This window comes from Dendrobates tinctorius, unplaced genomic scaffold (genome assembly GCF_039654945.1).
Source record: "Dendrobates tinctorius isolate UK_male_01 unplaced genomic scaffold, ASM3965494v1 ptg000154l, whole genome shotgun sequence".
In the NCBI taxonomy this organism is placed as follows: domain Eukaryota; kingdom Metazoa; phylum Chordata; class Amphibia; order Anura; family Dendrobatidae; genus Dendrobates; species Dendrobates tinctorius.
This window is the reverse complement of record NW_027361821.1, coordinates 16,490,961-16,503,833: the sequence shown is the minus strand read 5'-3', so window position 1 is coordinate 16,503,833 and position 12,873 is coordinate 16,490,961. Positions and strand designations below refer to the sequence as shown.

Here is a 12,873-nt window from a genome sequence, read left to right as displayed (position 1 = left end):
TTACGTTCTGCGACCCAATGAACATCCATTTTCTAGGGAAAGCAATAGTTGGAAACCCCATTCAGTTTTCTTTGACCTTTTTATAGCATACCTGTCATTTTGGGTAACAATACACAGAGACATGAGGAATCAGTAGTTCACACAATAGGAGTGAGTAGGGGTCTGGTTTCCAGAGCTTACCATCTATAGAGGGGGGTGGCACAAATATTAGTGACTGGTACAATGGTCCATCCACTGGCTATAAAACAAGCCTCATGAATAAGTCATCAGCCATTATCTGTGTATGCATGAGGGGATGAACGTCTTTTGTCATTGTAGGATGTTTGTGAAAATGTTAATGAGGTTGGACAACTATTTTAAATCTATGCAAGAGGGGTCTGGAGCTCTGTGACAAAAAAAAAAAGGGAAAGCATAAAAAAAAAAGATTCGGGGCAGTGTTATAGAATGAATTGTTCTTCCATTTTACATCATTTTTTTTAATAAAACATTTTCATTTTTTTCTTACATTGACAAATAGGGTTTCACAAATTGGAATAAACGGGACTTCAACCAGTTTATTAAAGCTAATGAGAAATACGGCCGTGATGATATTGATAACATTGCGCGGGAAGTAGAGGGGAAGACTCCAGAAGAGGTCATTGAATACTCAGGTTTGTTAGCGCCTAAAGCCCATAAGTCACGCACAGGCTTATAGAGTTAATTTTCTGTACATGTGTTTTTGAGAAGTGACAACCCGCAGTCTGGGAGATGGAACAATTGATCATCAGTAGTCCATGAAGCCCACCACATTTAGCTGCTAACCAGACTGTAATGTAAGAAGTAGCTGTTCATTAAGCCACTGATCAGATAGCAGTAATGTCACTGCCTCCATCCAGTGCTTCCCTATATCAATATAAGGCCACACAGTCACACATTACGCGTCTGCTTTCAGCTGTGTTCTGGGAACGTTGCAATGAGCTACAAGATATCGAAAAAATCATGGCTCAAATTGAACGAGGAGAAGCGCGCATTCAGAGGAGGATCAGCATCAAAAAAGCGTTGGATGTCAAGGTACTCATGTCTTTTTCATTTATGTAGACTGCCAGTAGTAAGTCACGTGCTATACAATAATTGACAAGAAACATGTGGTTCATGGTAGGATTTGCGTACAGAATAGATATTACAATTTAGCTGGTTATCAAGAAAAATTGGATTCAATTCAAGTCGATCACTAGAGGTCCAGCTTCTGGAACTCCTCGGGGACAACTAGTGTGACTTGGGATAGTTGTAGAAGGGAAAGATGGAATATTATGAAGCAGGCAAAAAATGGAGAACCATCTCACATAAGTGATTACCTTTAAAGGGATTTTCCAGGAGCTAGCCTTAGGATGTCAGATTGGTGGGGGGTCCAACACCCAGGACACCCACTAATCATCTGTTACCATTTCTGGTTGCAGCTTCATGTACACTCTGTACAGAGCCAGCACACCTCCATACATTGTGTAGTGGCCGTTTCTGGTTACTGCAGATCTGCTCCTAATCTCTTCTAGGAGCTGAAGTACCCAAGAATGACCACTACACAATGTTTGGAGTCAGGGGTGTCCTGGGGGGTACACTTACCAAGGGAGCTGATAGCAGCTGATTGGTACTAGTTCTGGGGATCTGCCCCCCACCAAATTGATCTCCAATATCACAGTTCTGGACAACCTAGTTAGGCCCCTTTCACACATCAGTTTTTTGCTATCAGTTGTAAACCGTTGAGTTTTGAAAAAAACGGATCCGGCGACTGATGCTGCTGGATCTGTTTTTTTTTCTCATCAACGGATTGCGACGGATGGCCTCATGTTTCATCCGTCGTTCGCCAGATCCATCGAAAATTGCTTGTCCTGCGGCCGGAGACGACAGACAAAGTAACGTTTGGCTCCTTTCACACGTCAGTTTTTTGCCGTCAGTCACAATCCTTTGACTCGAAGGATCCGTCGCAGATTATGAAAAACTGATGCAACGGATTTGTTTTTTCGACGGATCCGACTAGCGGATCCAGCGAAAAACCAGATCCGTCGCATCAGTTTTTTCATCCGTTTCTTCCGTTTTTCGACGGATCCGTTTTTTAAAAACGCCCAATGGGAGGCTCCCAAACGTTATTGGCTACTGAAAACCTATAGATACAGTGTTTCTACACCTCATCTTTGACAGGTTGTAGAACAAGTGGCAAAAATGGAAGGTGTGATTGCGAACATTGAGAAGATTTATGTGGATTTTACTTTTGAGGCGAATCGTTTGGAAGCGATCGTTCTTGAAAAGGAGCGAGAAAGACAGCGCATCATGCGTCTGCACCGGCGTCATTTCGTTGTTTTTGGATCCACCCAATCACTGCACTGAGAATGACACATGGGGTGTATTCTACGTTATATATGGAGTTGAGAGGAAACCTTGTATGATTATCAGAATATTACTTTTTGAAGTCCTGTGGCAGTTTCAAGAATGAGGGACAAATTTGCAGAGTACTTTATTTCACCTCAAGGACGAGTAGAATGGCAGGATGAGACAGTTTGATATCTTTGTCTTTTCATATAAAGTATGTTGGAGTACCACACTTATTGAAGTTTTAAAATTTGTGATGACACCATTATTTTTTTCTCTTTACAAAAGTTTTGTACCTTGTTACCCAAAGTATTGTACCTTATCATTAAATAAATGAAAGACAATAAAGCTTTTTATCCATCAAAAATATTTTTTATTTATTAAAGAATTATAAATTAAGATAGTTTGGGGTGGAGATAGTACTGGAGGGGCTGACAGATCGGACCACTTCGACAGTGGGAGTATGGAGACCGGATTGTGGTGGTGGCGGTTCGAAAGGTAAAACAGAAGGTGAAGGGGGTGGAGAAACCAAGAGGATGGGCGGACAAAAAAAAAAAACGTGAGTAGGGATGGGATTTTTTAAGGTTTGAGGGGTTGAGTGGAGGGATTGGGAGACAGAAGAGGTGGTGGGTGGAGAAAGAGGGTTGTATTTGGGGCATGATGAGTGTGGAAGGAGACTGGTGGTAGTGGGTAGGGAGTACAGGTTGGGCAGGGAGTGGAAGCACAGATGCTGTGGTTGGGAACTGTTATGGGGCAGGAAGCTGATACGGGGCAGGAAGCTGGCATTGTACAGGAGGGGGAGGAGGGACTGTGGCTGGAGGGGGGCAGGTGCGGGAGGAACTACCGGGGCAGGTGGAGGGGCTTGGGAGCTAACCAGAACTAGAGCAAACTGGCAGGCTTGCATTACCTGCATCTGCTGGTCAGGAGATAGGTTGTCTATGCGCTCGACTACTGCCTGGAAAAAGGAATGACTGGGCGATTTACTTGCATCTAAATGCATCCTATCCAGACGCGTGCTCAATTCAAGCATACTGTTGTTCCCGATGTTGAAACCGCTGCTAGGTGGCAGCAGCAATGTCAGAGGGGTGGGGTAAAGGAAAAGCTACCTCGTCACCAGCAGCTTCATGTAACGAAGTCTGCCAAGATGCTCCAGCGCTGGTGGATGGGACCGAGGGACCAGATGTGAGGGAAGGCAGGGAAGGTGCAGATGGGTCGGGTCTGTTGAAGTGGTCCCCGGTGGCGGACTCCTGTGGGATCGCTCCAGAAGGGTTCAACTCTGCAGGCTCCCGAGTGCTGCAGAATGTGCTGTGGTACAAAGAAAAAAAAATGTACCAGCACTCATTTGTTCAGACAACAGTTTCAACGAATTCTGGAAGGATGCATTTAGATGCAAGAACTCGGGCGCATATTTCTTTTCCTGACCCCTCTGGCACTGCCGCCCAGGACCCAAAGGTGTTCTATAGGTGGCAGCAGTGTCAGAGGGGTGGGGTAAAGGAAAAGCTACCTCGTCACCAGCAGCTCCATGTAACGAAGTCTGCCAAGATGCTCCAGCGCTGGAGGATGGGACCAAGGGTCCAGATGTGAGGGAAGGCAGGTGCAGATGGGTCGGGTCTGAAGTGGTCCCGGGTGCTGGACTCCTGTGGGATCGCTCCAGAAGGGTTCAACTCTGAAGGCTCCCGAGTGCTGCAGATGGTACTGTGGTACAAAGAAAAAAAAAAATGTAATTAATATATTGCTATTGCTTGGCCCTGGCTGAAACAAAAAAAAAAGGTTACACATGTAAACGTTCTTACTTAGTAAATGGGGTGGGGATTATTTACCTTCTACTCACCATAGTTGCCCAGAGGAACGACAGGGCTCTAGCATACTTATACTTCCATCTGCGTCCTCCCGATCCACTCAGGGCCTGCATCTCTTTGTTGAACTCCTTCATGAAGCGATCCCTGCGTGACCACCACCGCTTGATAACTCTGTCCCCTGTAAAGTGAAAGCACAAATTGGTTAGGTTACAACACATTACATCCTGCAACATAACTTACTGAACTGTGAATACTTACGCACTTGGTTCTGGGCCGAGGCATCATGGTCCTCCCAATCTTCCACAACTTCGTTGCACACTTTCTCCCAGAGCTGAGGGGTCACAACAACGTCAGCGTGGCGGCGGTTCCCCATGTTCCACAGCGGCTCCCGCTACATCGATAAGGAGGGCTATGTCTATTCTTGCCTCCTCACTGTCAGAGTCGGGAGCACGCTGTGAAGCCTGTTAAAAAAGACAAAAAACAAAAACATTACACTCAAATCATCCACATGAAGTTGAAAAATACAAAAAACAAAACAAACAAAAAAAGCTTACTCTCTGCTGACCGCCCCGACGCTCACGCCGACGACCCTGGGAGGTGTTTTGAGGACCTCTAGGAAGACTACATAAAAAAAAAAAAATAAAGAAACATGTGCTTGGATGTAGCCTTATGTGTTGGTTGTACTGTGATGATCTGTTTCTGCGATGCATGTAAGAAACTCCCCGTCCGTCTCCTTCTGAAAGCACCTCTGATGCTGCAGCTTCCTGTTAAACAAGAATTAATGCGTATAGGGTTATATGTACAAAAAAAGTTATCACAAAAAAAAAAAAAAATTACCTCAGTTTGCTGACGATGTGAGGGAGGGCTCCCAGAAAAAGACATATTTGAGACTCGCTGGCCTGGCTGTGTCGCTGGTCGGCTAGGCTGTGTCGCTGGTAGGGCGGCAAAAGTATCTGCAAGTATAAAGACACTTGTTAGCTACTATACATTGGATATATAAAGCGCTTTGGCCTTTAATATTTACATGATGGGTTTCACTGGCTGTGTCGCTGTTGGCCTAGGCAACTTTCTGCAAGAAATAAACACGATTGTTAGCTATTATACTAAGATTTTTTCTGTGTTGTATGCTGATTTAAAAAGAAAAAAAAAAAGGTAACTCCATAGCTATTAGGATTTCAACCCCCCCCCCACAAAAACAAATCCCTTTATGCCCCCAAACAAAAAAAATGCTAACTACTTTAGTAAGATGCTAAACCACCCCCTCTGTAATTAAAGGGTTTTAGATATGCGCGATGCGCAAGCAAACATAACCCTTCCCCTCCAGTATTTCCCAAAAAGCCCCAAACATAACACACCCACCCAAGTAGTACCTTGCAAACACCATTGCACAGTAAATACCCTCCTTCCCACTTTAAATCCCTAAACCGCCACTTGAATATATATTGACCACAGATGTAATGTTTTAAAAACCCTGGTAAAAAGACCCAATTTCTGCATTCCCTATTTGTATACACCATGGATTTTTAAAATACAACCTTAAACACCTCTGTATTGCACGGAAACCAAAATAACCACCACAGGTGCTTTCCTGTGAGACATAACCCAAAAATTTAAAGTTACCTTGGTGAAATGATACTACAGATGGCAAGGTTTTTGAACAATTTTAACAATTTTTTTTTTAACTCACGTTTCTTAATTTTTTTTCAACAAAGTAGGACTACACAGCTCTTTATTGAAATACAAGGACAGTAATAGAAAAAAAAAATTCTTGCCTGAACACTGCAACTCCAGCTGGCTGGACTCCCGCTGGCTGCGGGCTGGCTGGACTCCGACTGGCTGGACTCCTGCTGGCTGGCTTGCTTACTGGGACATTGATGAGTGAAGCCCTACCTGGCAGGTTTGTATACCTTTCCTAACTGGGGGGCTGGCTGGTTATAATTTGGTACTAAATAATAAATTGGAGCATGCTTAGTAAAGAAAAACGGAATCTGTCGCCGGATTCTGGCATTTGACGAATTACGATGGATCCTGCGCCCATAGGCTTCCATTCTAGCAAACGACAGACGGATCCGTCGCTGTCCGATATTTCGACGTAGACAAAAAACGTCACTTTGTCCGTCATCTCCGGCCAACGGACACACAATTTTTGACGGATCCAGCGAACAACGGATAAAATGTGCGGCCATCCGTTGCTCATACAAGTCAATGAGAAAAAAACGGATCCAGCAGCATCAGTCGCCGGATCCGTTTTCTTTCAAAATTCGACGGATTGAGACTGATAGCAAAAAACTGATGTGTGAAAGGGACCTTTTTTTGTCTACGTCGAAAAATCGGATAGCGACGGATCCGTCGTCGTCCATCGTTTGCTAGAATGGAAGCCTATGGGCGCAGGATCCGTCGGAATCCGTCAAATGTCGGAATCCGGCGACATATTCTGTTTTTTTTTTTTTAACTGAGCATGCTCCGATTTATTTAGGATCCTTTTAGCCAGCCCCCAATTAGGAAAGGAATATAAACCTGAAGGTAGGGCTTTACTCATACATGTCTCAGCAAGCAAGCCAGCAGGAGTCCAGCCAGCCTGAGACAAGCCAGCAGGAGTTGCAGGGTCCAGTGACCCAGCCAGGCCAGCCAGTCTCAAATATGTCTTCATCTGGGAGCCCTCCCTCACATCGTCAGCGAACTGAGGTAAATATTTTTTTTTCTTTTTTGTGATGTTAACACATTTTTTACACATAACCCTACAGTATATGCATTCATTCTTGTTTAACAGGAAGCTGCAGCATCAGAGGTGCTTCCAGAAGGAGATGGACAGTGTGGAGAAAGACCCGGAGCGGGCTCGCAGAGTGTAAGTTTCTTACATGCATCACAGAAATAGATCGTCACAGACATCACAGTACACCCAACACATAAAAAACTGATCATCACAGACGTCACAGTACACCCAACCTATAAAAAACAGATCATCACAGTACACACAACACATAAGCCTACATCCAAGCACATGTTTTTTTTTTATTTTTTTTTATAGGCTTCCGATTCTGAGGCTCAACGTAGAGGTCCTCAAAAAGTGCCTCCCAGCGTCACCGGCGTGAGCGTCGGGGCGGTCAGCAGAGAGTAACTACCTTTTTTCTTTATTTTTGGTTTTTGTATTTTTCAACTTCATGTGGATGATTTGAGTGTAATGTTTTTGTTGTCTTTTTTTAACAGGCTTCACAGCGTGCTCCCGACTCTAACGGTGAGGAGGCAAGAATAGACATCAACCTCCTTATGGATGTAGTCCGAGAGCGGGAGCCGCTGTGGAACATGGGGGACCGCCGCCACGCTGATGTTGTTGTGACCCGTGGGCTCTGGGAAGAAGTGTGCCACAAAGTTGTGGAGGATTGGGAGGACCTTGATGCTCGGGCCCAGAACCAAGTGCGTAAGTATTCACAATTCAGTAAGTTATGTTGCGGGATGTAATGTGTTGTATACTAACCAATTTGTGCTTTCACTTTACAGGAGACAGAGTTATCAAGCGGTGGCGGTCACTCAGGGATCGCTTCAAGAGGGAGTTCAACAAAGAGATGCCGGCCCCGAGTGGATCGGGAGGACGCAGATCGAAGTATAAGTATGCTAGAGCCCTGTCGTTCCCCCGGGCGACTATGGTGAGCAGAAGGTAAATATTCCCCACCCCATTTACTAAGTAAAAACGTTTACATGTGTGACCTATTTTTTTTTGTTTCAGCCAGGGCCAAGCAATAGCAATATATTAATTACATTTTTTTTCTGTTTGTACCACAGCACATTCTGCAGCACTCGGGAGCCTTCAGAGTTGAACCCTTCTGGAGCGATCCCACAGGAGTCCGCCACCGGGGACTTCAACAGACCCGACCCATCTGCACCTTCCCTGCCTTCCCTCACATCTGGTACCTCGGTCCCATCCACCAGCGCTGGAGCATCTTGGCAGACTTCGTTACATGAAGCTGCTGGTGACGAGGTAGCTTTTCCTTTACACCACCCCTCTGACACTGCTGCCACCTATAGAACACCTTTGGGTTCTGGGCAGCAGCACCAGAGGTGTCAGGAAAAGAACTATGCGCCCGAGTTCTTACATCTAAATGCATCGTTCCAGAATTCGTTGAAACTATTGTCCGAGCAAATGAGTGCTGGATTCAACCTCATGCACAACAGTATGCTTGAATTGAGCACGCGTCTGGATAGGATGCATTTAGATGCAAGTAAATCGCCTAATCATTCCTTTTTCCAGGCAGTAGTCGAGCGCATAGACAAGCTTTTCCCTTCACCCATGACAGCACACCTGAGATATAAGGGGCGGCACCTCTCCCCTTATATCTCAGGTGTGCTGTCATGGGTTCCGGAAAAAACGGCTACCGGTAAGTAACCATGGTGTTATCTCCTGACCAGCAGATGCATGTAATGCAAGCCTGCCAGTTTTTTGTATTTTTCAAATTCATGTGGATGATTTGAGTGTAATGTCTTTGTTTTTTGTCTTTTTTTTAACAGGCTTCACAGCGTGCTCCCGACTCTGACCGTGAGGAGGCAAAAATAAACATCGACCTCCTTATCGATGCAGTCCGAGAGTGGGAGCCGCCGTGGAACATGAAGGACCGCTGCCACGCTGATGTTGTTGTGACCCGTCGGCTCTGGGAGGAAGTGTGTAATGAAGTGGAGAAATGGAACGACCTTGATGCTCGGGCCCAGAATCAAGCGCGTTTTAAGTATTCACAATTCAGTAAGTTATGTTGCACGATGTAATGTGTTGTATACTAACCAATTTGCGCTTTCACTTTACAGGGGACAGAGTTATCAAGCGGTGGCGGTCACTCAGGGATCGCTTCAAGAAAGAGTTCAACCAAGAGATGCAGGCCCCGAGTAGATCGGGAGGGCGCAGATCGAAGTATAAGTATGCTAGAGCCCTGTCATTCCTACGGTCGACTATGGTGAGCAGAAGGTAAATAATCCCCACCCCATTTACTAAGTAAAAATGTTTACATGTGTAACCTTTTTTTTGGTTTCAGCCAGGGCCAAGCAATAGCAATATATTAATTAAATTTTTTTTTTCTTTGTACCACAGCACCGTCTGCAGCACTCGGGAGCCTGCAGAGTTGAACCCTTCTGGAGCGATCCCACAGGAGTCCAGCACCCGGGACCACTTCAGACCCGACCCATCTGCACCTGCCTTCCCTCACATCTGGACCCTTGGTCCCATCCACCAGCGCTGGAGCATCTTGGCAGACTTCGTTACATGGAGCTGCTGGTGACGAAGTAGCTTTTCCTTTACCCCACCCCACTGACACTGCTGCCACCTATAAAACACCTTTGGGTTCTGGGCGGCAGTGCCAGAGGGGTCAGGAAAAGAAATATGCGCCCGAGTTCTTGCATCTAAATGCATCCTTCCAGAATTCGTTGAAACTGTTGTCTGAACAAATGAGTGCTGGATTCAACCTCACGCACAACAGTATGCTTGAATTGAGCACGCGTCTAGATAGGATGCATTTAGATGCAAGTAAATCGCCTAATCATTCCTTTTTCCAGGAAGTAGTCGAGCGCATAGACAACCTATCTCCTGACCAGCAGATGCATGTAATGCAAGCCTGCCAATTTGCTCTAGCGCAGGTTAGCTCCCAAGCCCCTCCACCCACCCCGTAGTTTCTCCCGCACCTTACCCCCCCTCCAGCCACTGTCCCTCCTCCCCCTCCTGTGCAATACCAGCTTCCTGCCCCCTATCAGCTTCCTGCCCCATAACAGTTCCCAACCACAGCATCTGTGCCTCCACTCCCTGCCCAACCTGTAATCCCTTTCCACTACCACCAGTCTCCTTTCACACCCATCATGCCCCAAATACAACCCTCTTCTCCACCCACCACCTCTTCTGTCTCCCAATCCCTCCACTCCACCCCTCAAACCTTACCAAATCCCATCCCTACTCACGTTTTTTTGTCCACCAATCCTCTTGGTTTCTCCACCCCTTCACCTTCTGTTTTACCTTCAGATCCGTCACGACCACAATCCGGTCTCCATACTCCCACTGTCGAAGTGGTCTGATCTGTCAGCCCCTCCAGTACTATCTCCAACCCAAACTATCTTAATTTATAATTCTTTAATAAATAAAAATATTTTTGTTGATAAAAGCTTTATTGTCTTTCATTTATTTAATGATAAGGTACAATACTTTGGGTAACAAGGTACAATACTTCAAAACTTTGGGTAACAAGGTACAAAATTTGGGGTATCATGGTACAAAACTTTAGTAAATAGAAAAAACATCATGGTGTCATCACAAATATGAAAACTGCAATAAGTTTGGTACTCCAGCATATATTATATCAAAAGTAGAGTTGAGCGACTTTGGTCGGATCGGGTTTCGTGAAACCCGAATGAATCAAAATTTGAGTCGGATGAAACTGGTCCGACTAGGGCAAAAAAAGTCGGAGTTTCGTCTGAAACCCGACCCCAATGCATGTCAATGGGGAATAAAAGTCGGCATTGAGTGGATGAATGTCATCCGCTTAATGCCGACTTTTATTTCCCATTGACTTGCATTGGGGTCGGGTTTCGGACGAAACTCCGACTTTTTTTTTTTGCCCTAGTCGGACCAGTTACATCCGACTCAAATTTTGTTTCATTCGGGTTTCACGAAACCCGATCCGACCAAAGTCGCTCAACTCTAATCAAAAGACAAAGATATCAAACCGTCTCATCCTGCCATTCTACTCTTCCTTGAGGTGAAATAAAGTACTCTGCAAATTTGTCCCTCATTCTTGAAACTGCCACAGGACTTCAAAAAGTAATATTCTGTTAGTCATACAAGGAGGTTTCTACCAAGTTGTCATCCATGGCAATCTGTTCCTTGCATATTAGGAAATTGTGCAGGACTACACAAGCTTTCACCACCTCACCCACAGTGTGAGTCTTCAGGTTAATAGCGGTCAACAGAACTCGCCATTTGGATGTGAGAATGCCAAAAGCTCACTCAACCATTCTTCGCGCTCATGTTAAGCAATAATTGAACACTCTTTTCGTTGGCATCAAGCCATTACTTGCGTATGGCTTCAACAGGTGTTGCGAGAGTTGGAACGCTTCATCTCCAACACATACAAACGGCATTGGTGGCCCAGAGATTTCAGGGAGCGGTCTTGGTGGTGGAAATTGGAAGCTGTTTCCATATAAATGACATTCCATTGCAGACAATTTAAATACTTGAGAGTCATTGGAGTGGCCATAGACCCCAATATCGACTGCTATGAATTGTATTGTGCATCTGCAATGGCCATAAGCACGATGGAGAAATATTTCCTATAATTAAAATATACAGAGCCAGATGCAGCTGGTTTGACGATCCGAATATGTTTACCGTCCACTGCACCCATGCAACTGGGAAACAGACAAATCTTTTGAAAGTTTTCAGCATTGTCCAGCCAACTCTCCGTTGTGGGATATATTCCTCATGTAAACAGTCCCACAATGCGCGGCAGGTGTGTTTAACAATCCCCGATATAGTGGAAATTCCGAGTCGGAATTGGAAATGAAGTGAGGAAAGGGATTCGCCATTTGCAAGGAATCTGTAAAGGCAAGACAATAATTACTGCAAACTACCTGCAACAACATTACAGTTTTAAGTCTGCTTTAACAGGAGGAGATACAATAAAAATGGCTTACCGAAGAGTAACCATCAAACGCTCCGCCGGTGAAATTGAGAAGCGGCAATAGGTGTCATTTCTATGGATGAAGTCTCCAACACGTGCAACCAAAATATCAAGGTTTTCCGCTTTCATCCGAACATATATAACGTAGTATACACCCCATGTGTCATTCTCAGTGCAGTGATTGGGTGGATCCAAAAACGACGCCGGCGCAGATGCATGATGCGCTGTCTTTCTCACTCCTTTTCAAGAACGATCGCTTCCAAACGAATCGCCTCAAAACTAAAATCCACATAGATCTTCACAATGTTCGCAATCACACCTTCCATTTTTGCCACTTGCTCTACAACCTGTCAAAGATGGGCTGTGGAAACACTGTATCTATAGGTTTTCAGTAGCCAATAACGTTTGGGAGCCTCCCATTGGGCGTTTTCGAAAAACGGATCCGTTGAAAAACCGAAGAAACGGATGATAAAACTGATGTGACGGATCCTTTTTGTCACCGAATCCGCTAGTCGGACCAACGGATTGTGACTGACGGCAAAAAACTGATGTGTGAAAGGGGCCTTAATTGTGCAGAATGTTACCAGAAATAAGGATGACAGGGCAAGTGTAAACTTTATCCTGCAAATAATAATAAGTAAAAGGGACTGAGAAATGATTGCTCGGTGAGCTGATGTGTCTGCTTTATTCAGATTGCAAGGTACAAAGCTCCGTTTCATCAGCTGCGGATACAATATGGGACCAATAAAGGCAAAAACTACACAGAGGAAGAAGATCGGTTCCTGATATGCATGCTTCATAAAATGGGCTTTGATAAGGAAAATGTGTACGAAGAGCTGCGCCAGTGTGTCAGAAACGCCCCTCAGTTTAGGTTCGACTGGTTCATCAAGTCGAGGACTGCCATGGTAAGTACTGTCATCACCTTACTATGGTAATGTAGGCAAGAAAGTGCCTTATACAGATCCAGACAACTAACATTATATGACTATTGTGTGAGCACCAAACATTTCCTGGGTACTGTGGCTACAGGAGCGCAGAGGGTAATTATGGGACCGTATGACGTATGTCATGATCCATTTTTGGAT

At 45.0% G+C, this 12,873-nt stretch overlaps 2 protein-coding genes across 5 annotated transcripts in view; both read left to right on the top strand.

Moving 5' to 3' along the window:
* LOC141050921 (probable global transcription activator SNF2L1) overlaps positions 1–12,873 on the top strand; it is a 153,578-nt gene that overhangs the window by 117,117 nt on the left and 23,588 nt on the right. The window contains exons 20-22 of the mRNA XM_073547622.1: positions 518–650; positions 932–1,050; positions 12,481–12,693. Of these exons, the coding sequence (XP_073403723.1) occupies positions 518–650; positions 932–1,050; positions 12,481–12,693 (465 nt within the window). The remainder of the gene's footprint in view (positions 1–517; positions 651–931; positions 1,051–12,480; positions 12,694–12,873) is intronic.
* Positions 6,653–10,499, top strand: LOC141050920 (uncharacterized). 4 transcript variants are annotated; one of them, XR_012220561.1, is made up of 6 exons: positions 6,653–6,987; positions 7,171–7,256; positions 7,350–7,560; positions 7,641–7,797; positions 7,923–8,860; positions 8,937–10,499. XR_012220561.1 is itself a non-coding variant. In XM_073547621.1 (6 exons), exons 3-6 carry the CDS (start codon positions 7,410–7,412, stop codon positions 8,669–8,671), a joined length of 459 nt encoding a protein of 152 aa, XP_073403722.1. In that variant the 5' UTR covers positions 6,653–6,987; positions 7,171–7,256; positions 7,350–7,409; the 3' UTR covers positions 8,672–10,499. The 4 variants fall into 4 exon arrangements, 2 of the variants coding, with proteins under 2 accessions (XP_073403722.1, XP_073403721.1); XR_012220560.1 differs by having other exon boundaries at positions 7,923–9,093; positions 9,217–10,499; XM_073547621.1 differs by having other exon boundaries at positions 7,923–8,047; positions 8,646–10,499.

Excerpts from the sequence above, each read along its gene's own strand:
- LOC141050920 (XM_073547620.1), top strand. The coding sequence starts at position 7,410 with ATGGATGTAGTCCGAGAGCGGGAGCCGCTGTGGAACATGGGGGACCGC. Across the intron at positions 7,561-7,640 it reads TCGGGCCCAGAACCAAGTGC|GAGACAGAGTTATCAAGCGG; the intron begins GTAAGTATTCAC and ends TTCACTTTACAG. Across the intron at positions 7,798-7,922 it reads GCGACTATGGTGAGCAGAAG|CACATTCTGCAGCACTCGGG; the intron begins GTAAATATTCCC and ends TTTGTACCACAG.